This window comes from Myotis davidii, unplaced genomic scaffold (genome assembly GCF_000327345.1).
Source record: "Myotis davidii unplaced genomic scaffold, ASM32734v1 scaffold163, whole genome shotgun sequence".
NCBI lineage: Eukaryota > Metazoa > Chordata > Mammalia > Chiroptera > Vespertilionidae > Myotis > Myotis davidii.
The window spans coordinates 874,295-900,135 of record NW_006295056.1 but is presented as its reverse complement, the minus strand read 5'-3'; the positions used below and the strand labels follow the sequence as shown (position 1 = coordinate 900,135).

The 25,841-nt window shown below is 34.3% G+C and overlaps 1 protein-coding gene across 14 annotated transcripts in view; it reads right to left on the bottom strand.

Moving 5' to 3' along the window:
- C2CD5 (C2 calcium-dependent domain containing 5) overlaps nucleotides 1–25,841 on the bottom strand; it is a 102,091-nt gene that overhangs the window by 53,600 nt on the left and 22,650 nt on the right. For 5 of the 14 annotated variants that reach the window (XM_006769638.2, XM_006769646.2, XM_006769641.2 and 2 more), the window contains exons 6-11: nucleotides 25,070–25,268; nucleotides 17,828–17,979; nucleotides 12,779–12,864; nucleotides 12,133–12,165; nucleotides 5,326–5,434; nucleotides 2,059–2,124 (exon numbers count right to left, since the gene is read on the bottom strand). In XM_006769638.2, coding sequence (XP_006769701.1) covers nucleotides 2,059–2,124; nucleotides 5,326–5,434; nucleotides 12,133–12,165; nucleotides 12,779–12,864; nucleotides 17,828–17,979; nucleotides 25,070–25,268 — 645 coding nt within the window. Of the gene's footprint in view, nucleotides 1–2,058; nucleotides 2,125–5,325; nucleotides 5,435–12,132; nucleotides 12,166–12,778; nucleotides 12,865–17,827; nucleotides 17,980–18,971; nucleotides 19,097–25,069; nucleotides 25,269–25,841 lie in introns of all 14 variants that reach the window. The other 9 variants (XM_006769645.2, XM_006769649.2, XM_006769650.2 and 6 more) reach the window with 7 other exon arrangements.

Sequence of the window (25,841 nt, the reverse complement as noted above, 5' to 3'; positions counted from 1 at the left end):
TAATTACAGAGAAGAAAACATAAATAATTTTAATATATTTACCAAAATATATCACTTTTTTTCAGAAATGTCAAGTTATTTTTCCTAAACTAATGTCAAAATCAGCCTGATGTCTGAATATGTACCAACTGTTACCATAATGATTCTAATACCTCAGTCAAAAGCATACAACTATGAGAACATTAAACTGACAGTCATCTTTTTTGTTCTTTTAATAGTCTATCCATCTTTCTTTCCCATACACTTATGACTGGACTTTATTTTTAAATGATGGCAAGATATACTGCTTCCTCAACCATGTTTCTCCTTGCCAAATTCTGTAATTTTGCTTACATGGGACAAAGTCTTTATTATGTCTATAGGACTTATCTTTTGCCCTTTCCGCTTTTCAGGACTGTTCTAATCATCTAACACACACATCTCACCCTCAACATCTCTACCCTGACAAGGTTTCAACTCTTTAAATTATTAATGATTAATCTGCTTTCAGTGTCCTTTTTCTACATAATAAGCTTTTTTTCTTCCCACTATACTAGTCTCCCTAATGTTTTAAATATATATTCTTATTTATTAAAGGAATCAAACAGGGTATTTTTAATTCCTTACTAAAAACTAAGTATACAGCATTACATTAAAAATGATTATTTTCATTCTAATCATTGTGAGAACATGCTGGCCAAAACTTGGATAGCCAATAGAGATTATTCCCCTAAAGATTTACCAAGCGATGTCAGTCTAAATCTGCAAAGGCTGGACCTGATCAGATTGTTTACTAGACTGAATTTAGGTAAATCTGCATGATGAACATGAGTTACTTCATAGTCAAACATGCATTACTTACATCAGAACTTAAATCCTGGCCTCCTAAGAACAAAGAAAGTTTACAATATTGAAAAGATTATAGGATATTATCTAAAAAAGTGAGCTTCTGGATTTTTGTTTTTGTTTTTTCTGACACAAAGAACTGAAAAGATTCTTTAGGCAAAATAACAGCTTCTGATACTGAATCAAGATGATTCTACTGTTTAATTCTAACATGTAAATGACATCAAAATTAAGATTTCTATAGTATTAAAAGAATAATTCTTTTATCAAAAAAGAAAATCGAAAACATTATTCTAAGTAAAATACAAATGTCAAAAGAAGTTAAGAACCATATGATTTCACTCATATGTGGGCTATAAAACTGAAACTTGTGGACACAGACAACAGTGTGGTGGTTGCCAGAGGGAAGGGGTAGGAGTGGGGAGTCGAGGAGGCCTAATATATGGATCGGAGGATGGTTTGACTTTGGGTAGTACAGTGCAATATACAGACCATGTCCTATTAACCAGTGTCACCCCAATAAATTTAATTTTTGAAAAGAAAAGAAAGAAAAATTAACTGACTTTGACTTTAAACCACATCATCAGCTGTAAAGTTATCTTAGTTTAGTTTCTTTAAAAGCTACAAACAATATCTGTATGTAAAAGTAATTAAAAAGAAAATGTATATTCTCATGTAGAAGGGGAATGAGGAAAGCTTATGCAAGCTGTTAATCTCCCCAAAATCTGCTCTTACCAAATTTTGGAACACTTTTAGAATTATAAATAAAATGCTAACAGTTACATTATTATCATATTTATAGAACACGAAGTACATTATATTCAAATCTAGATTGAAGTTTAAATATACTTTAAGATTATCAAGCTAGTCATTTAATACTTATATTTAATATTTCCTTAATCATAAAGTTAATTCTTGTGTCATTTACCTGGTATAAAAAAATGTCCAAAACATAACATATTTTAAAATTATTATTCTGAAGGTCAGTCACCTAATAAAAGTCATTTATAATTTATGGTATTTCTACGGTTTTAATTAATTCATTTTAGTTCACACATTTTTATATTTGCATTTCCATGGAAATTATGAGAGTTAGAATATATGTACTGAAGAATATATCTCTATATAACTGAATTGATATGAAACCTATTTAATCTAGAACATTTCTAAAAACTTCACTGAGCTGCCATAATTTTTGTCAGCATATGTAGTACTGAATGACCATTAAAATACCTGCATTGAAACTATTCCAGTCTAGCAGTTTGTAAGATCTTGTGTTACCCATAATTCCGACAAAGGCTGAGTTCAAAACAGCAAATTAGAAGATCAGTTTTAGGTGCAGAATAGTAGGGGGAAAAACAAACTATAAACAAGAACACAATTGACAACACCACTCGACAGGAACTGGAAAGACACAGACAGCAGAGTTAATAAGAAGTTGAAATAGAAAGAGAAGAAGGAGCATGCTATCATAATCTAATATTAACTAACGTTTAATTATTTAAGATAATTACCTTGATTTTTAAAACCACCCCATTTGTTCCTTTATTATATGACCTGGTTTGCTAAATACTTAACAAAGGAGAAAGTTCAAAAGAAATAACTCCAAAATAATAATCCATAGAATTTGCAGGTGGTAGTGGTTTTAAAATAAGATTTTTTTCCTCTACACTGTTTAAAATGCAAATTTCCCGTACTCACTAGTCAAAAAAAAAAATTGCTGCAGCATTCATTTGAGAGTGCAAATACAGCACTTTTAACATTATCACATGTATCTCAATTCATCCTAAGTTCTGCAGATGAACTCAGTGTCATAAAATTAATACAACATCATTATGGTAGATGCTAATCTAGAGTTTTGTTTTATTTTAACATTCAGCTATTTTCAACAAATTGAAATGTTTTCATAAATAATTATTTAATGGCCTGAAGATTAAGAAAATGTTCTTAAGAAAATGTTTCTTTTTAAAGTGTAAAAGATGTACTAAGCAGTCAAAAGAATGTGATATCTATATCAAATTAACACTGGAACCTTTAGAATATACAACTGATTTGTATTTAACTGAAGATAAAACAAAATTAAAATATAACTTATATACCATTAAAGAATTTATATGTTTATGTCTATAATCATTTGGGAAATAGCCCATTATTAACTAAGAATTTCTATATGTGAATTGAAAAACTACTCTGAAAAGAAAGGCAAAGAATGAATGAGCTAGTAATTACAGTATACAAAATGTGTTCTTAATAATGGTTCCTATTTTCTTCTCTGGGCCTGGATTCTTAACATTTCTTGCACAGCTAGAATATACTGACAAGTACAACAGATCCTACAAAGCAGTTTTTGTACAAAATAATATGATTTTAAATATAGCTCTCTACTTAAACTTATTTAAATAACCTTCATTTGTTCTCCCAGACTCGCATACTACTTACTCAGAGTACATGGAAGCAACAATAAAAATGTAAATAAGCCCTAGCCGGTTTGACTCAGTAGATACAGCGTCAGCCTGAGGACTGAAGGGTCTCAGTTCAATTCTGGTCAAGGGCATGTACTATGGTTGCATGCTCCTCCCCGGGCCAGGCCCTGTTCGGGGTTCATGCAGGAGGCAACCAGTCGATGTGTTTCTCTACATGGATATTTCTGTCTTTCCCTCTCTCTTCCACTCTCTCTAAAAATCAATGGAAAAAAAATATCCTTGGGTGAGGATTAAAAATAAATAAATAAATATTTTTTGAAAATGTAAATAAAAAGACATTACCAATAATTGAATATATTCCTAATATCATTTTTGAAGTAATTATATAAGTGTATGCAATCTTTCAAAATATTTGAGTCAATGGCCCACAGAAACACAGGCAACTAGCCTTGGTCATATAGTTAGTGTCATGTATCTAAACCCAGTATTTCCTTGCACTTTCCAAATAATCCAAGTTCCTAAACACAAAATATAAACTTTGCATAGTCCTCAAGGTCTCAATTCATTAAATTGCCATCAGTCTAAATTTGCCTTTAATTACTGCAGAATATACAAATACTATATGAGGGGGGGAAAGTTCTTAAATTGACCAGAAAAATAAGAAACAGGGGGAAAAATAATAAATCATAGAAAAAAAGAAGACTGATGCTTAAAAGATATATTCACTCAGCTTTAGAGTTTTTATAAATAATCCCAGCTAGTATTGCTTCTCTGAAATCTTGTTCAGAGTCTAAAAATTCCATTGTTTTTCTGTACTTAGTAACTCAAAACAAATGACATCAAACCACAGGGCACAGATTACTGTATTTAATTTAAAAGAATAATTTTATGTATCCTCAAAATCGTTATCTACAATATTTGGTATTAATAATTTCAAAGCATTTCACTCTTTTTATAGTTGTCAGTACAGGCCTCAGAAGGAGGTCATTAGAGGTGACAATTTAAATTTTTCAAAAGTATATATGTATATATGCCAAATAAGAATATTAGTATAACGTCAGGTTTAAGGTATGACATTAAAATAATAAATGCCTTGAGCAAGTGATTGGGCATCTTGTCAGAAAGATGCAAGAACACATTCCGTACGAAAAGTTCCTACCACATTTATCATGCTTATTTTAGATTTAGAAAAATCACCAATGCCCTGACTGGTTTGGCTCAGTGGATAGAGCGTCGGCCTACGGACTGAAGGGTCCCAGGTTTGATTCCAGTCAAGGGCATGTACCTTGGTTGCGGGCACATCCCCAGTAGGGGGTGTGCAGGAGGCAGCTGATTGATGTTTCTCTCTCATCGATGTTTCTAACTCTCTATTCCTCTCCCTTCCTCTCTGTAAAAAATCAATAAAAAATATTTTTAAAAAAAGAAAGAAAAATCACCAAGCCATTTCTAACCTAAGGGCCTGAAATTACTGGGACTTTAATGCTTTTCTTCTTTTATAATGATGGCCCATGTCTTAAAGAAGTGAGCTTTCAATCTTACTTGTTCGGTTATACAGAACAAATAGCTACCCAAAAGAATCCAAGGAATCGGACAGTTTTGTTTTTAATTCTTAGGTACTCTACACAGGTTTACAATTACATTTTAAAAGAATACTTCTTTTAGGAATAAGGAAATAACTCAAATAATCTATAAAGGGTTATTGCCAGAAAATATAAAAAAGAGATATTGCCAATCAAAAGAACTAACACCTTAATTTAATGGTCGCAATGGGTCAACTGTATCTGCCTGGCTGAAAGAAAATAGATGACTTAAAAGATACTTAATGATTCCCTTGGCCAAAAGTGAATCAAGATTTGTATTTTTATTTTGTATAAAAATGTAACTAAATTATACTTCTTCTTAAGTTTATATTTAATTAAGGTCAGTGAAAATATTTTAAAGCTACATGTGTCAGTTTATACTATTTTTCATTTCTCATGCAGATAAATTTGGCTTAAAAACAGCATTATAAAAATCAACTTTAATAATCATAGTCTAAATAAATAAAACATCAAAAACAAACTTTTAAAGAACGTACCAGGATTGTGGATACGATCCAAAAGCTTCACAGAGCGTGCACTAACAACACCCCCAACGTGCACAAGAAATCCAGGAGGAAATGCCGTCAAGGTAAAAAATGGAAATTCCTAGTAGAAACAAGAGGAAAAAATATAACTGAGTGTTTAAAGTACAAAAAAATTTGCTTGTTAAAAAGCTGTCATAAGGAAATAAATTCCATCCCTTAACAAAGGTTACCAATTATACATTACACATGCTTTGTATGTAAGTTTCCTTGGATGTTTAGAGTTTTTAATCTACTTTCTCACATATGCAGAATCCAAGCACTCTTTTCATCAATTCCCAGTAAGAAAAATGTTCTTGGAGTTCCTTCCTCTCAACCTCTTACTCTGACAGGACTTCGAGTTGAGATGAGGAGATTCCCCTCTACCCCATACCTGCTTCTTATTGGGACTGCCTCCCCCTCACTTTAATGCTTTTCCCCAAGTCCAGGCCACTGGTAAGACTCAGAAGGCCTGGAGCTAGAGATCTAAAAGAATGTGGGACTGAGGGAGGTGTAGGGAGAGGATGAGCCGTGTGGGTTAAGAAATACATAGAACAGTGAAGACAGGGCAAATTTCAAGTTGAGGTGTGTAGAGGATCGCTGTGTGATTATTTACTCTATCAAGGCCAGGGCAGCAGGAGAAAATGTAAGTTCATAAATGTATTTTAAGGAAAGGAGAGAGGTAAGTGATGACAGCAAGGGAAGCAATACAATTCCACACGTTTTTTGAAGCTATATACTTCCTTTCTCTCTCAAGGACATCCATCTCATCAATTTAGAGACAAAGAGAAGCATGTGAGAGAAGAAAACAGTAGAGAAAGGAAAGTCATTGAAATGGTACCCAGGAAGAAAAGGGAGCCCCTGCAGCTGCCCAAATATAAAGGTCTATCATATTACTCAAGTTGCATTTGGGTCAGGGAACTAAATATCTGACTTGTCTGGCTCCAAGATTAATTTAGCTCACTTAGCCAGAAATCACTTACGAGTAGCCTCAGCTATTCAGAACCTAACTGAGAACTGGAAAATAAGCAAAACAGGGCTCTCAACAGTAAAATGAGCTGTTATGGTTCCAAGTACTAAAGTTTATGTGCTTTATTCATAAGAAATCCCCACTGATCATATTCACAGTATGGCACATAATAATTTTAAAGATATAACTTTAGGGACATATTCTAAAACCTCAGTATCCTTTTCCCAGACCACAGTAGATTAAATGCAGCAAATAAAAGCTGGAAGATAAAGAGATACAGAATACTACTAGAAGCAGGTACATTAAAAGCAGCAAGAACACTGACTGGAGAATACAAACATAAAAGATGGAGAATACAAATTCACCAAAACATAATTTAACAAAGCATAGCAATTGGAGTCATTCAGCAAAAGGCAAACAGTTTGGTACATCTCAGTAACGCAGGAAGGTACAGAATAAATGTATATCTGTATATGTATATAGGCATATATATGCATGTGTATGTATATATGCATGTGTATGTATATATAATTAGAAGGTAATTCAGTTAGAATGTATAAGTAATCTTTAAATTAATAAGGGCAAGAAAGCCTGGGCTATGTAAAGAAGAGTAAAAAAACAATTTACGGAAGTGGGTAGGTTTGGCCCAAATGAAAGCAGAGGAAAGGTAAGGCAAGGGAGAAGACAGAACGGGAATTTCACTTAAATGTATTACAAAATATTTAGTCAAAATGCCTTCTTATTCCCCCCTGAACTTTTTCAATACATGTTTTAAGTGATAAAATGTCCAGGTAAGCTTGTGTTACTACACACTTGAATATTTTACCTAATAAGCTAAATCTTAGAAGAAGAATTTTTTCAATTTTAAGAACACAAGTTTTTAATTTCCTCAAAATACTGAGGCATAATATAAAAAAGCCCTTTCAATTTACTCTTTACATTTAAATATAGGATGTCCCAAAAATATATACACATACATATTTTTGATAGCTCAATTGATGTTTCTTTCTTTTCCAATTTAACCCATTGGAATTAATAATTATTCAAAGTGTGTATACATTTTTTGGAACACCCTATATTATAAATATTCTGGACCAGAGACACTGAAAATAAGTTTTTTAAGCAAATGGAAAGTACTACTTCCTTCTAAAACATAAAAATAAATTGGGTAAATTCACATATTAAAAACTTCTGCAACCCTAGCTGTTTGGCTTAGTGGATAGTGTTGGCCTGCGGACTGAAGGGTCCCAGGTTCAATGCTGGTCAAGGGCACATGCCCAAGTTGCAGGCTCAATCCCCGGGAGGGGGTAGGGGGGGTATGCAGGAGGCAGCCGATCAATGATTTTCTCACATCATTGATGTTTCCTCTCTCTCTCTCTCTCTCTCTCTCTCTCTATCTATCTATCTATCTCTCTTCCTCTCTGAAATCGATAAAAACATATATATTTTTAAATCTGCATATAAGACTTGATGTATGAAAAAATGAACCCAAATGCTTTCCCTATTCGGATTCTTTGACTCTTCTACCCAAATTTCCGAAGATGGGATAAATGGACAAGAGGAAAAGCATCTAGAGCAGTGTTTCTGAACCTTCCTAATGCCGCAACCCTTAATACAGTTCCTCATGTTGTGGTGACCCCCAACCATAAAATTATTTTCCTTGCTACTTCATAACTGTAATTTTGCTACTGTTATGAATCGTAAATATCTGATATGCAGGATGTATTTTCATTGTTACAAACTGAACATAATTTAAAGCATAATGATTAATCACAGAAACAATATGTAATTATATATGTGTTTTCCGATGGTTTTAAGCGACCCCTGTGAAAGCGTCGTTTGACCCCCAAAGGGGTCACGACCCACAGGTTGAGAACCGCTGATCTAGAGGGTCACAGCAAAAAAAGTAGGGCAACAGCTGCCCAAAGGGGCAGAGGCCAACTTCACTCTATGCTGCATCTCCCCAGTTCGCGCATGCAGCACAGCCACTCACTTTAACACACATACTTTAACCTACAGTATAGAAAATGGCAGTTATTCAACCTCCTCAGAACGACTGCTCATGTCTACAGTCTACCTGTAGCTATGAGGTTCACCACCTATCGTCTCCACCACAATCACCAGCGGCTGCTATGAAGTACTCAGAATGTACCAGTCCTGAGCAAAGTATTCTAAAACTGTCCTTTAAAATTGTCCCCATACCCTAAGAAAGAGGTACTATTATCTCCACATTTTAGGTAAAAAAACAAACAAACAAACAAACAAAAAAACAAAACAAAAAAACTGAGCTCAAGAGGGCCTAGACCAGCGGTTCTCAACCTGTGGGTCGTGACCCCTTTGGGGGTCAAACGACCCTTTCACAGGGGTCGCCTAAGACCATCAGAAAACACATATATAATTACATATTGTTTTTGTGATTAATCACTATGCTTTAAATTATGTTCAATTTGTAACAATGAAAATACACCCTGCATATCAGATTATTTACATTATGATTCAAAGAAGTAGCAAAATTACAGTTATGAAGTAGCAACGAAAATAATTTTATGGCTGGGGGTCACCACAACATGAGGAACTGTATTAAAGGGTCGCGGCATTAGAAAGGTTGAGAACCACTGGCCTAGACTCTTACTGAACAACAAACCTCATCTGGCTTCATATTATTTCTGGTTAAAACATTAAGTTAAAGAGTTGATTTTAATCTCTAGTCTATTATTATACCTGATGAATGTATGGGTTCTCTAGTCCACAAGGACAGCTTCCTTAAGATCAGCCCAAGCACACACTGCTTTCATTGCTCAGATGAAACTTCCAGGGACTATAGGAGACGTTTCCTCTGGAAAATCCTTATATTTAAAACATCTTGCCCTTTGGTACCTAGATAAGACTTCATATGTTGATGTTTTGACATAGCCAAGTGCATGTAGCATAAATCTATTAATAGCATGTACTCAGGGCAGGCTAGTTAAAAATATTGAGAACACAAGGGAGTATCTCTTTTAAGATTTAAATAGGATTTTTCTTAGATGTTTAAATAGCTTATTTTAAAATCATATGTTCTTTTCATTATCCTAAGAGACCAGAGTAACTTTCTAGACATAAAACTCCATGCCAGATTCCTATGATTTAGTATATAATTTCACCCCCACTTCTAAAAAAGTCATACTTTATCAAATAGGTTTGCTCTTTATCAATGTTTCCCCAAAATGTGTTCCTCACTAAAACATATTTAAATGAAAGATTCCAAGGTAAAATATATTTAAAAAACACTAGGTCAAACTAAGTTAACTAGGTTTCTTTATTGAAGAAAAATAAACATCCCAGAATCGACAGAGTAATTTTATTTTTCTTACAGGTGAAAGAAGAGTCATATTGAAAAATATATCTATTTGCCTTACATCAAATAGTTCATAGGCAAAACCTAAATCTAAATGAAACTTTTATTTCTATTTCTCATCTCCCAGTAATCTGACACCTGTTTCCAAGATCTTGTCAACTTATATAATAAAAGCCTAATATGCAAATTGTCCCCTCGGGCGGTCGTTCAACCGGGAGACCAGGAGTTCAACCAACCACTAGCTATGACGTGTGCTGACCACCAGGGCGTGGCGTGGAGCATAGCAGGCATCAGCGACGTGCTGCGACCTCTTGCCAGCTACCTGGGGGCAGGGGTGACGGGGATGGAGGTGCGGTGAGAATGTGGGGTGTCTGTCGAGCTCGCTCTCACTCCCCCTGCTAACCAGGGACGCCAGGGCTCATGTGCTGGGGAAGCCCCCATGCTGAGGTGCCAGGCACCCATGAGGAGCCCGCCCCACACCCACGCAGCCTCATTCAGGTGAGCCAGGCCGCAGCCACCGGGACCGCAGGGGCTGGTCAGTCTCTCCGTGGGTTCACCCAGGAGCCAGTCGGCGAGGCTGGCTGGGAGAGAGCACACTGCCCGCCTGGCTCCCGTGTGGTTCCGCTGGGCGGCCCAGAGGCCCATGCTGCACCCTGGCCCGCAGCATCCGGCCACGCTCACTGCGTCTCCACATGGGGACTCGGGCGTCATAACTCAGGCGGAGGGGGGTGCACGGGAGCTCAGAGACCCAGGTGCTGCCCAAAGCCCAGAGGTCAGCTGGGACCTGCCCTTCCACCCAGATGCTTACATTTCAATCACTGGCCAGGCCTAGAGATTGCACCGTGCACGAATTTCATGCACCAGGCCTCTGCTTTTTTAATATTTTTGTGAAAGGGGGAAAATACTTTTATTTTTGAGAACTCTACTTGAATAATCCATTAAATAAAGGATTTTCAGCAAAGTTTCTCTTTTCCTCAAGTAAAAAAAGCAATATAATTTATTAAAGGTGGCAAGAGGTAGAAATAAATGTGTTTAAAGTGAATATAAAAAAATGATACAACTAGCCTAGGTTCAACTTGATTCAGTGCTCAACTTGGCAGAGTTAAGGCACATCTGAACACATATGGACAGAATTCTTCATACTTCTGTACAAATACTTCCCAAAATAAAGCCACACTATTGGCAGCCACAAAAGAATAGGAAAGTCAAAGATGATAATGCTCTTTCTATTTATTTTGTACACGGGGTAGAGAGGTGGTCTCATAAATTCAAGTAACTGATACTGCAAGGTTAAGGTTATGTAAATATATTGCTAACTCAGGTTTTACCAAATTGTAAATGAAAATTTAAAGTTCTCCACACCTCTGCTGTTAATTCCATGAAGATTATCTAGTAACGTATGCCCAACGTATGTGTTAATGTGTCCAAAATTTTAAGAATGTTTAAAAGCATATTTGTAAACATAAATTTTATCGAAACCAAATCCAAAACCATTTTCGGTGATTAGAATTATTTTTCTTATAATGCTAGATGTTTTTTAAACGTTCTTAGTACAGAGAGTAAAGTCACAGGTACAACATACAGGCAAAATCTCATTATATCAAATATCAAGGCAACGCAAGTTTTTCGGTTCCTGTGAATTCTAGAATGATAATTAGATTACAGGACATATTCCTAGTGAAAGGGACTCTGTAGAGAATACAAAACTGGGAGGGGTGGAAGTAAGAGCATTCTGCACTAAAAAATGATAAGGGGACACACCTTCACTCTGGCCCTCTTCTCCCTCTTTTTAGTCCTTATCTTGATTTGCTTTCAATGGATGGTGTGAATATTTAGGTGGGCTTTTTGTGCCTGCAAGCTGTGAGAATAGCTGAAAGGCAATAGCTGCTTAATAGGGTATAAAGCCAAGAACCGGGTACAGCTAAAGTCTCATCACTCTGCTTAGGAAGGACAGGTCTATTCTCTCCAGCCCGTCTAAAAGGCAAACAGTGCATACACAGAGACTCTCAGCACAAGCAAAGAAAGCCTAAAAAAATTCGTATTGTTCATAATAATGGAATCTGAAAAACACAAATATTCTCAAAAGGCCAACCTCTAGGGGGAAAAACACACCTTTGTTTTATAAAGTGCATCCTTTTATAAGTATTTGCTATATTGCAACTTTTTTTTTTAAATGCTAGTGTAAAATAGAACCTGTGAAAGACATTCTGTAAATCAGACATAATGAGAGCTATGGAACTGTGCCTTAAAGTAACTGACAGGACATAAAATCATGCACTGTATTAGTTAAGTAGGAAAAAGAAAACAAAAACAGCCTCATAGTGCTATTAAATAAAAAAAACAAACTTTGCATTACGAAAAGAAAAAAAGCTGGCAACATGTGTTAAAAGCATAAATGAAACTTAAATGATCAATATTAAAACTAGAAAAACTACCATACAAGAAATAGGCTCTCACACATGTTTTAGGAACATACCCGCCTTCTACAGAACCTATGAGGCGATCCTCCCTTAGCATTGAAGTTTATAAAAAAATAAAAATGAAGAGAGAAAAATCATCCAATAACTTAACTACTCATTTTTCCATTTAACATATTCAATAAAATGTTAACATATAATATTTTAAAGAAATGTACTCAAATACTGAACAAACACATTATTTATGTTAATCCATAGAAATATGAAATCTGTGCATTTCTTATGCTAAAGAGATTGGCCAGTAATAAATACAATCTCAGCAAATAAAAATATTAATATACTAATAATATACTTTTAATGTTTAAAACTAACTTTTTTTTCAGGAAAAGTATTTATTATTTCTTTTTATATATTATAATTTTAATGTAAAATTAGAAATAATTTCACCTTCAATGAATATTTGCAAATAGACTATTTCTAGTAAGAAACTGAAGGATAAAACAAAAATAGTTATACAATTATTCCAAATTAAAAGTTATTATACATAAACAAATCACTATGATACCTTAAATACAGTTCAGACTTTGAAATTACATTACAGATACATGACCAAAAGCAGTACGGAAGTAAGTTATAAGTACATGGAAGATTGATACTACAATCACATCAACAGTGTAAAAATAAAGAATGTTGAGTGCATCTTACCCTCTGTTCCAATGCAGACTGCGTCTGTTGTCTTAAAAGAGCTTTAAACGGCCCCCCTTCTTTTCCAGCACTACCACTTCCCATTCCTACAGAACATCAGTACATAAATAACAAAAAAAACAACTATAGAAGCAGAAAGATTAATTGCATTCATCTTCATAAATATTATGAGTCAAAATCTGTTTAAATGATCCAAACATTTAAAAGTATTTGAGGCAAGTAAACACATATTTTACTCAGCAAGTTCATTTTAGAAGCAATATGTCAACATTCTACTGATCACAACTAGTTTTAGACTTAATTTGTTCTAAAAATTATTTTTAAATTAAAGTATTGAATTTTTGCATAATATTCAATTTTGTAAATCAATCTTCCAATAAAATATAATTATGATAATACCAATTACTTATGCTAACAATTTTAGAATACTAAATATGAGAAATGTTAAATGTTTGTCTAATATTAAGTATAAAAAGGAAAGCACTAATTGTCCTTACTTAAAATATTCAAAAATTCTCTAAAGAGCATGAATTTCAGGGTAATTTTGAAATATAGTCATATGTGTTTTCTGATAAATTCCATTCCTAAACATAACATTAATGTCAAAACAGTATTAATATCCATAGTTTTCCACACTCGTTTGCAAAAATCAACATAATTTTTTTAAACTAAAAATCACAAACATGTAATAGACACATCACAAATGTATGTCGTTATGCATGAAAGAATTATATTTCACAATTTCTTAGATGTATTTTTAAAGGCTTAATTATAAACTTCATTCCCTACCTTATTTTATTCTTTTGATAATACCAAAAGATCAACTATGGTAAAAGAATTATAGAAAGCAGGGGACAGGTGAGAAGCCAGTTCTTTACAAACTAGAGTCACTAGTTCATCAATTCCACCATTTAGATTGAAGAAATATATAGTCATAGTCACTATAATGACTTTTTATATTTTTAGCTGTTCTTGGATAAGGAAACAAAGGTTAGCATATGTATAGTCCCATTCTGTTCTGTTTTTTAAAAAAAGGAAATTTATTGTCCTTGTAGTAACCTAAACATGATTCTTAGAGACTATACAATACTAAACATAGAAATTAAACTAAGCTCTTTACATGAAGCATATTGAAAACCATAAAAAAATGTAAGTTTGTAGAGGTATATGAAATATAAAAAAATACAGAATAATTTGAAAATTAAAGCAATGGACAGGAAAAAAAGGATAATGAAATAATATTACCAAAACGAGACTTAAACTGATTCAAACAGAATAATTTACTAATGTAACCATATGGTTTAACAACATGATGGTACAGGTCCAATGTGAATAGAGTTGGTATGAAGGGAAAGAAAGTAAAACAGACACTCTAGTGATAAGAACCTAATAATAATTGGAAATATGTCTATCTGTGTCCTTAGAATATAATACTTTTTAATATATAAAATAATTTTAGCAGAATATTCACAATTATCTATCAAGTGATCCTCAATCATGTCCTCATGATAGTTCTAATCACTTAAATCTGTCTAACAATAAGAAAATAAGAAGTACATCCTGCATAAATACCCACTACTTCTTTGTAGTGTCAAAAATGATTCAAAACAAAGGGATTAAAAAGCTGACATTAAGGTGATCCTACCAGAAGCAGCCAGGAACAGCTCGTCACTGAAAGAAACACTTTTCCTCAGAACTGGGCTGACAAGGCTAGAATGATGAGGGGAAAGGCTAGATTCCGAGAGGAGGAGACAGGACTTTTTAAGATGAAGGGAACCACAAGAGAGAGAGGGGGAGCTGGGATACAGGAAAATCCCTTGACTCTGTGGGTAAGGTGCTGTGGAGGAAAGTAGCAGAGAAAAAGATGTACATTCAGAAGATGATCAGAAAATGCAGAATAAGGAAAGCAATGATGAACCAAAACATAACAGTAAAAATGAATTTTAAAATGCATACACAAATTACACTAAGCTTATGAAGTCATTAATTAGCAAGACATATACCCAACATAATATAAATAGAAGGCATAGTCTAAAACTTAACAAAACCTTTACAAACTTTGCATTCTTTAAAATTTTTAAATCACTGAAGTAAGATTTTATGCCATTCTAATAACTTTTAGATGATTTCCTTAAAATACTTAAATTACCTGCCTTCTTTGCATAAGAATGTGGAAGATTAAAATGTACTGCATCTAACAAATTTTTAAAGCCAGAATCTTGTTGCCTCAAATAGAAATACTTATTTAAAGTGGTAAAGTACAGCTCTTCAAATGTTACTAAAAAAAACAAACATATCCCTATGAGTATTTAAATTGAAAAATCAAACAGTACCACATTAAGCAGTTGCCATTATTCATCTTAAATAAATAAATGTTCTTTCTGTTCAGATTCAAGATGTTAATACTTTTCTTTCTCCTCTAAAATTTTAAATACTCCAATTTGACCATACTACTATTTGCATTTATAAAAATGAGGGTACCTAGGGGTCAAATACCATTTCTTTACATGGTTAAAAGCCTGACTAAAAAAAGTAAAAATGAGTTTGAGTTAGGCGCCAAGTCAGTATCCTAACACTAGCATTCTAAAATTCCACTGTGACTAGTTTTTGGGAAAAGTATGAAAATAAAATCTTATAAAATGTCACAAATTTGAATCAACCAAAATAAATCAATATAAAATTTTTTTTAAATAAGAACTACCTGAAAAACAGATGATAACTTTAACTACAAATGGGGGGGGGAAAAATCGCAGTCTAAGGTTTATTAATTTCATTCTATTTTTGGCTCCTCAGTTTACATATAATGAATCAATAATAATCAGCTTATCTACTCTATTTCTCAGGAGACTGATTTTGAATATAGGTAAATTAGAAGACAGAAAATTATGAAATACATACTGAATTACAGTTTTAGAAATTTTAGAACAATCACATTTGCTATTTTAAATCTCCATGAGAAATGAGAATGCTCCTCAGGAGTATTTGAAGATATTCAGGGAATCATGATAAAGCCAAAGGACTAAAAATGACTAATATCCTATAAATATGCTACTGAGGTAGTGAATAATTATAGGCAGAAAAAAATAATTTATTTAGAGGTAGCTTATAAATATAGAAATATATGAGAATACTTCTATTATAACTAAATTTTAAAAAACTAAAAAGTTGGAGCTAGAAAATAAAATACAAAAATATTTTCATTTGATAATACAACTGACTGCAAACTAGAAAGCTAAGAGAATAGACTAGTTCAGTTAATGTATTACTTGACAATCTTCTTTAGTCTTGGACTTTATGGTGAACTAAAGAAAAAGAAACAGAAAGATCAAGAAATACTTTCAAAAATTAAAGATAATATTGAAAAGTGGCCTGGAATACACAAATAAATAGCAAGTGGACAGTTTTAAAAATATTTTTAAGAAAATTTATTCTTCAAATACTATCCTAAGTCTTCCTTGTTTTTTTGTTTGTTTTTTAAATATATTTTTACTGATTTGAAAGAGGAAGGGAGAGGAAGAGAGAGATAGAAACATCAATGATGAGAGAGAATCATTGATTGGCTGCCTCCTGCACATCCGCTACTGGGAATCCAGCCCACAACCTGGGCATGTACCCGTGACTGGAACTGAACCCAAGACCCGTCAGTCCGTAGGCCAACACTCTATCCACTGAGCCAAACTGGCTAGGGCAGTCTTTCTTGTTTTGATTGTCATGAATTCAAGGCCAGAATTTCATTCTTTAGTAAAAAACAAAGAAAACCACTATTTGAAGATACTATATCATAGAAATCCATGCTTGAAACCTATATGTTCATGTTGACCAATGACACCCCAATAATTTAATAAATAAATATGTTTTTTTAAAAAGAAAAGCACTATTTGAATGGTTCCATGAATATGGTTAAGATGCTATAAATCATGTTAGATGCTTAACATGAATATGGTTAAGAATACTATCAAATATCAATTATTTTAAGATGTCAGTCATAATTATGTATATATAAAAATACAGATACTCTTTTCAAAGAATTAGGTGCTCATATAAATGACTACATTTGTAAAAGTAGATATTAAATCTACAGGCTTTTTTTTAATATCCTCTTTTACTTTGGAAGTAGTACTGGTTCTGGAATTAGATTTCTTTACATTGCCTTCATAAAATCAGGTCATTTTATAAATTTCTTGGCTAACATGAAAATAAGGTTATTCAAGATAAATTAAAAATAACACAAATAAGAACTATGCCAAATGTTTTCATTAATCTGGCAAGAAATTGCCAGACAAAAATAGTATTTACAAAAATTGCAAACTATTAACTTTTAAATGTTTTATTTATTTTTCTTTTTCTCAAGAATAATAATTTAATGATTAAGTTAATTCTATTTTATGTAGTAAAGAATTTAATTTTTAATCAATTTTTGTCATAAAATGTGTTCATAAAATTTCAAATTATCAAAACACACATAGGAGACAGAAAAATTATAAATTTCATACATTGAAATATATGCAAAAATAAGTAAAAAAAAAACCCTGCTATTTTCTAATTTAGAAATTAAGACAAGAAAAAAAACAAACATTTTAAATAACAAAAAGTTAATAGGTGTATTATTCCAAAATAACCATATTAGTTGTTCTTAAGATTTTTTCATAATAAAATCTTTACAAATATATTCAGAAATAGACAGAAACAATGAATTCAAAATGCTTATACTGCATGAGGAATTCAACTGCAACTAATAGTGTTCCTTTTTATTCAAATGCTTTCAGATGTTATTCCTCTTGAGCATGAAATGAAAAATATATACTGCAAAAATAAATGCTGGACTTCATAGCTACACTGTGATAAAATCAATAAAATGTCGATTTCTGAACTATACAAAATCTTCATATTTTAATTGTAGTAGTAAAAATGATCACTGTTCACATTACCTTTAACCTTAAATGCCAAAAAAACTGGAGAAAAGGCTTGGATGGAAAGCTAACAAGGAACAGAAACAAATTTGAAAAAGAAAATATAGAAAAAAATAAAAGATGGGTGGAAGCGCCTTACCAGTTTTGGGTGTCAAACTCAAATCTGTGTCAGAAGAAGAGGACTGTCGGCTGTAGGACTTGGAAGGTGAAAAGGAATAAGTTTGGTTTTTCAGAGGGGTGGAGGGTCCTGATGAGTGAGTATTGGGGTTGGGATCTTCATTGAAGGGAATCCTGCCAGAAGAAGGTGGAGAAATATTAAATAATCATGTGCCAAAGGATTTGATGGAAGGCAGCATGATCCAAACACCAGGAAATATTGGGGCAGGGCCAGCAGTCATTTCTTAAGTGTGGAGCTGGGTATGAGGCCAAAGTCAATCAACTGCTGTTTAACCATTCATCATTCTTCAAATAAATAATTATCTGCATTGAAACAGTTAATAAGCCAAGTAAAAAAGCAAAAAAGCATGAAATGACAGACTAAGGGGGGTAAAAAATATTAAAAGGAGAAATAAACAAAAAGAATAAATACATGACTGAAAATACTTGCAAATAAACAATGCTCTTTTTTAAGTTACCAAAGAAATAACAATGACTGCAAATGGTGTGTGTAAATATCCACAACTGTTTTTATATTTGCACACACAGATAATCATCGAAAGAAAAATGTTTCCTTATCCTATAGCATCAAGAGTGCCACAGCTAAAAACAGAGCAGAGAGGAAAATGAATAGAGCTACAGAAAATCATTGCATTTTATGCAGCATAGTTGCTTACCTCTTTTCCAAAAGCTCTCTTCCACAGAATAAAACAGACCCTACTGTAACAAGGTTTGTACATAAAGAACATAAGCAAATCAGAAGCTTTGGAAGCTATTTTGTTTAGAATCGAATCATTCATTTTTATTCTAACCAAATGTAGTTGTAATGGCAAAAACACATACTGGAGGATTCCCCAGAAAAACGCACAGTGTGCATACAGAACCCAGGGTTGTTAGCAGACCTATGGAAGAGACTTTGGAAACTGGAAGAACACTTTCAATTCCATGTAGTTAGCGCCTCTATGGAGGCTAAATACAGGATTTCTTCACTGCAACTGGACTTTGAGTGAGAAAAGGAAGAAGCCAAGACTTGTGGTACCTGCCTACACTACCTGCCTGCCTGCCCTCTGCAGCCACTCTGCCTGTGGCCTGCCTTCCCCAGCTCTGGAGTCTGAGCAGTCTCGTACCAGTGTAGATGAGAGTGGGAACAGACACAGAGAAGTTCTGAGTAAGTCGGGAGCCAGTAGCAGTGTGAATTGGGCTGTTGTGAGTCGAGCGGCATCCATGGCTTGGAGGATGAACCAGCGGAGACCTGGGGGAATTTGTGGTCAAAGTGGAAGAAAAGAAAACAATACATACAACAGATAGCAAAGTTTTGTTAAAATAATTTCAAAGGAGCTTTAGTTAGGGGAGAGGAATTATTTTTTTTAATCCCTAGCATACAAAAAAAACAAGTTGAAATTTTAAAAAAATAGCTAAATATTCATTCATTCATTAGGATATAATTATAGTTTTAAAGGATCAGATTAATAAATTAGGACTGTGAATACGAAAGATAGCAGGTAGAATTGTCAGTGGAATTAAATTTCTTAGAAAGACTAAGATTTGGATTTAAGCTGCTCTAAAATGTTTGTTATTATTTTAATCACCACAGCATTTTAGGAAGAAAATACCCATAAAAGTTAAAAGTCTATAAACACGAAGTTCTTATATTATTTTTGAAACTGATATATAAATAATTGCTGATATAATTATATTTTTCATAAAGAAAGTTTAACTAACAAACCTATTTCTGTCTAGAATCTTGAGATAGGAGTACTTAAGAATAAGAAAAATGACAGCATAAAGGGAAATGACTGAACTGAATGGATATAAGCCGATATAAACATTGCATATTTTAGCATATCAAGTATAACTCAAGTTATACTGGGAACCAAACAAAACAAGGAAACAATTCTTTTAAAAACTTGAATGATTTTTGTCTAGCTCTCTCAAACATATTATTTAAACTTAAAATAGATTAAACTACATTCTGAATTGAAATATTTTAAGATATCAACTTATATCCTGCAACAGACCACATCATGAGCATGTATGAATATATTTAGATCAGAAACACAGGTATATATTCATATACAACCTTTCAAAATAAAGTATATTACAGAACTAAAAATCCTAACTTCATATTAGCAATTATTTCACTATTCAATGCCTTTGCTCATATATAATAAGGTGAAAATAATCCTTATATATACTCTGAAAAACTATCATATCTCCATTTTTTTATTTTAATTTTTTGTTGTTGTTACTCCTCACCCAAGGATATTTTTCCATTGATTTTTTTTACAAAGAGTGGAAGGGAAGGGGAGAGACAGAGAAAAACACTGATGTGAGAGAAACACATCAATTGGTTGCCTCCTGCACACACCCTGACCAGGGCCAGGGATCAAGCCTACAACCAAAGTACATGCCCTTGACCTGAATCAAACCTGGGACCCTTCAGTCTATAGGCCAGCGCTCTATCCACTTAGCCAAACCGGCTAAGGCAATCACATCACAATTTTTTTAGAATTCAAATTAAAAGCAGGCCGAGAGCCCAACTTTTCCTGGTGTCTCCTTTTCTTTTCCATTGCCCAACAATCACAATTTGTCAAGGTTCAAACATGAGCTATCATTAATTGACAATAACAGTCTACAGACTACTTTCTGGAAATATCACTGATTTTAAAATGGGATAATTGTTTCTGTTTTTGTTGCTAGTTTAAATTTAAAATGTGTTTAATATAACTAATAAAAATCAAACATCTCATTGATGATTTATTTGTATACAAATTGAGTGAGGTTTTATTTTTGTTTTTTCTTTCTCTGTTGAAGTGACTAATGAAGTTAGAAAGTCTAAAAATCAGCCCTGGCTGGTGTGGCTCAGTGGTGACAGAATCAGCCCATGCACATAAAGGTCTTGGATTCGATTTCCAGTCAAAGACATGTACCTAGGTTGTAGGCTGGATCCAGCCCCCGTCAGGTCCTGTACGGGAGGGCAGCCAATTGGTGTGTCTCTCTCACATCGATGTTTCTATCTCTCACTCTCTCTCTCTTTCTCTCTCTCTCTCTGCCCTCTCTCTTTCTTTCCCTTCCACTCTCTAAAAAAAAAAAAAAGGAAAAAATATCCTCAGGTGATGATTAACACACAAAAAAAGTCTAAGAATCAGTGTCAGACAGAGGAGGAATTATGGCTAAAATCTCTTAGAAAGTCCTTTTTTCTTTGAAGTAGAGAAGTAATAAATTATATTTAAGTGCACTTTGTACCACCAAGATAATTCAGCTAGGAAACAAAAAGATTTATATTGTACATTACATTAAACATCTAAAAGGGAAAAAAAAACTGATGGAATAGAACACACATTAATAAAGGTAAAATAAAATAAAATGAGCATTGTAAAATGTTCAAATTATGATATCACATTAAAACTCAAATACACTGGAGCATCATCATAATGTATTCTTGGAGTTCTAATTCGTAACAATCTCTTTTTATGAAAGGCTGCCTTTCAGTAACACCCAAGTGGCACTTCTAATATCAAATCCATTCAGGCAGGAACATAATCCAAACTACCTTTTATTAAATTCCCATCTAGAATCAACAATGTTATAATTAAATACCAGAAAAATTATAATCAACTGAATCATAAAACAACTTTAAGCTAGCACTCAAATTGATTCATTATCAAAAATACAAAGGAAGCTAGTTGAAATAAAGCAGCCTGAGTATTGAGGGGGGTTTTTCTGTGTGTGGGTGGGGGTGTGGGGGTTAAAATAATATGACTTAGGTAGTAAGATGTCTTGCAGAAAAATCTTAATGAAGCAAGTTAAATTCTTCACAGTGAATATTTGACAATTAAATGCAAATGGCTACAACAAATTTAGAAAAGGAGAAAACTTACATAATCCCAGAAGATTTACATTATTGAAACACTTCCTGAATGCAGATAAAATGTATTCCCCTATTGCCCATACATCATTTTAAGACACCAACAGGTACTATAGTTTTCTCTTTCCATTAAGTTAGTGAAAAGAGGAAAACTTCAGAAATCACAGACCCCTTAAGGCAGTGTAGATAAAGAGGGAGGGTGGCAGGAGGAGGTGGGACCTGAGGTCCTTACTTAACTTTGCTATGGAAAGAGAAGAAAAAAACATCTGAATTCCAAATTTCCCCCAAAATCTACCCCTGAAATGGGACTTCCCCTGTAGCAACAGGCAGTTGATATATTTTTAAGATAGATTTTAAGTAGAATATAAAGCAAATTCATTCTTCCATTTTATTTAAAAGTTATTTCATTTGCAACATATCTATATATATAAAAGCCTAAGCGACCGGCCAACTGGCTGATAGCTATGACACGCAATGACCACCAGGGGGAGACACTCAATGCAGGAACTGCCAAGCTGTGGTGACTTGGCAGCTGTGGTTCTTGGGTGATGCACCCAGAACCAGAGAGGAGGGAACCCGATTCCAGGGTGTGGCATCCAAGAACCACCCTCTAGCAATCTGGGACCCCTCAGGGGATGTCGGGGAGCCAGTTTCGGCCTGATCTCCACAGGCCAGGCCAAGAGACCCCACCGGTGCCTGAATCTATGCACCGGGCCTCTAGTTTCCAAATATTATAAATAAGGCAATATATGTGCTCCCTCTCTTGTGATAAAATTTAATCCAAATAACTAAAGGCCAACAGAAAGGAAACAAATAAAAAGAATAAACTTAAGATAAAGGGGAAAATCTTTTTTAAAAAGGTTGTGTTTTAGGCCCTGGCCGGTTTAGGTCAGTGGATAGAGCATTGGCCTGCGGACTAAAGGGTCCCAGGTTCAATTCCTGCTCAGGGCACCTGGGTTGCAGCTTGATCCCCAGTGTGGGGCATGCAGGAGGGAGCCGATCAATGATTCTCTCATCATCGATGTGTCTAACTCTCTCCCTCTCCCTTCCTCTCTGAAATCAATAAAAACATATTTTTAAAAATTCAAAAGAGAAAAAAAAGAGTGTGTTTTAGCCAGGCACATGCCTGTGCATGGTAGGCTTGATCCCCAGTAGGGGGCATGCAGGAGGCAGCCAATCAATGATTCTCTCTAATCATTGATAATTCTGTCTCTCACTCTCCCTTCCTCTGAAATCAATAAAAAATTTAAATTTTTTTTTAAAAAGGATTGTTTTTAAAAAGATTGCGATTGTTTTCTAGTCAACCTCTCTTGACTACTGCTTAACTAGAAAACATTTCAGGTTTCTGACTACCGAATTCTAACTCTGATGATACAGGAGAGGGGTCAGCAAACCCAACACAGGCCAACTCCATCCTGCCATCTGTTTTGTGAGGAAGTAAGTTTTATTGGAACACAACCATACTCATTAATTTTCATACTGTTGATGACTGCTTTCACAGGACAGTAGCTGAGTTGAGAAGCTGCTGAGGGCAAAGATTAAATTATTTTCCTGTACCTTCTGGTTATTTACAGAAAAAGTTTGTTGATCCTTGATCTAGAAGATTCTCTATATCAAATTGTCATTGGAAGTATTATTGGCATTTAGGATGGAAAAGTTTTCATAATAAAGAGTTGTCCCTTGCTGTACAGAATAGTCAGCATTTCTAATCTCCAACAGAATCGTCTGTCTCACCCCAATCGTTCTGACAGAAAGTCTATTCCAAACATTCCCTTGTCACAGCACCAGCACCACCATGCTGAACAATGACACAGGCTGAATCCAGCCAACAAAGTTATTTTCTTGGATCACACATAGTTTTTTTTAAATGTGTGAGCCTAAACGCCTTTAGACAGGATCAACAAACTCCTTTTTTTAGTAAATAAAGATAGAAACTATAGAGCTAGTGCCTGAAATACTCAGTACCTGGCCTTTTATTTATATAACTATACTAATAAAAAGGTAATATGCAAATTAGACTGGATAGACTGGACGTCTTCCGGACAAAGCTGCGGTGGCTGTAAGGGCTGAGGTGGGCCGAGGAGGGCCGGAGGCAGGCAGTGGCAGCAGCAGCAGGGTGATGTGGACAGCACCTTTGCCTGGGTGCCTCCCGCAGAGGGAAGCCAGACTGCAGCTTAGGCCTGCTCCCCATGGGACATCCCCTGAGGGCTCCTGAGCTATGAGAGAGGGCAGGCCAGGCTGAGGGACCCCCCCACCCAGTGCATGAATTTTATATATTTAAAAAACATATATTTGTTTAAATATATTAAAAAATATATTTTTTTATTGATTTCAGAGAGGAAAGGAGAGGGAGAGAGAGAAACAATGATGAGAGAGAATCATTGATTGGCTGTCTCTTGTATGCCCCACACTGAGGATTAGGACTGCGACCCATGTGTGAGCCTAAAGGCCTTTAGACAGGATCAACAAACTCCTTTTTTTAGTAAATAAAGATAGAAACTATAGAGCTAGTGCCTGAAATACTCAGTACCTGGCCTTTTATTTATATAACTATACTAATAAAAAGGTAATATGCAAATTAGACTGGATAGACTGGACGTCTTCCGGACAAAGCTGCGGTGGCTGTAAGGACTGAGGTGGGCCGAGGAGGGCCGGTGGCAGGCAGTGGCAGCAGCAGCAGGGTGATGGGGACAGCACCTTTGCCTGGTTGCCTCCCGCAGAGGGAAGCCAGACTGCAGCTTAGGCCTACTCCCCATGGGACATCCCCTGAGGGCTCCTGAGCTATATCGAACCGTGACCTCCTGGTTCATAGGTTGATGCTCAACCACTGAGCTTACCAGCCAGGCAGTAACTGGCCTTTTATAGAAAAAGTTTTCCAATGTCTGCTTTAAACAGTCCCCAGTATTACCTATTTAATTATACTCAATTATTTATATAAACTGCTTGGCCTCTGTAGACATTCAAGTTTGAGACGCCTGCACAAGTCAGTCTTTCCTGCTTTCTATAATATGTTGCTAATGATCAGCATAACTGAATTACCAAGTATAGGGTTTTAAGCATTCCCCAGAGAATAAGTAAAATTCCACACAATTCATAAATATTCATTTTATGCTTTAGATATACAGTGCTTAAAGATCTGGCTAAGTTTAATTGTATCTTACTTTATTCAAATTTCATATTAAGACTATATACAAAATATTAGGAATATCTAAAGAGTTTTAAGCTTCAAATGTTGACAGTCATCATTAGGAAAAAATGTATATCAAACAACACTACTAAAATTTTCGAGCCAAATGAAAATGTATTATAGTAAAAGATAAAAATTTCCTTAAGAATAATTCAGTGATTCATACTTACTCCTTCATGTCTTTGGATGGGGAATTACATGCAGGAAGGAATGCTGCTGGGCTACTTAATTTATCCAGTGTACACGCTGTCCCTATGGCTCGTACCACTAAACCAGATTCGCCTTCCAGATCAAAACACTGTAAGTACCCAACAACCGCATTTCCTCTCATTTCAAGTACTTTCAAGCCAATCTTCCTCTGCAATTCTCCTACAAAAAAGAAAGGAAACTCATTCTGCTTTATATCTCCACATTATATAAAATAAAACTGGATACAGTAGTAATAAAAGAGTAAAAAATCATGGATTTTTAGAACTTGAAAGGAACCAACTTTCATGGAGGCAATATATTAGCTACATTTTACAGATGTGGCAGGTAGCATTTATTTACCAAATAATTTTTAGTTGTTTGCTATGAGCCTGGCCTTCCTCCTTCTTCTAAGTGCTAGATATATAGAGATAACTAGAAAGGTAAAGACCCAAATCTAGTGGAGTTTACATAATGTGAGAGAAACAGACAAAAAAACAACAAATATAAATGTTACATATAACACATAGTAGAATACATAGCATATAATATAGTCTAATGTAATTATATATATAATTTAGCATTATATATTACATATCATATACTACAAATATGTAGAATATAATACAAAGTAACAATTAAATGTATTATTTAACATATTAAATCTAATGCATGTTAACTATGAATTAACATATTCATAAATATTTATAAATAGTAGTTAAATATAATTAATCTAATACTACTATAAGTACATAT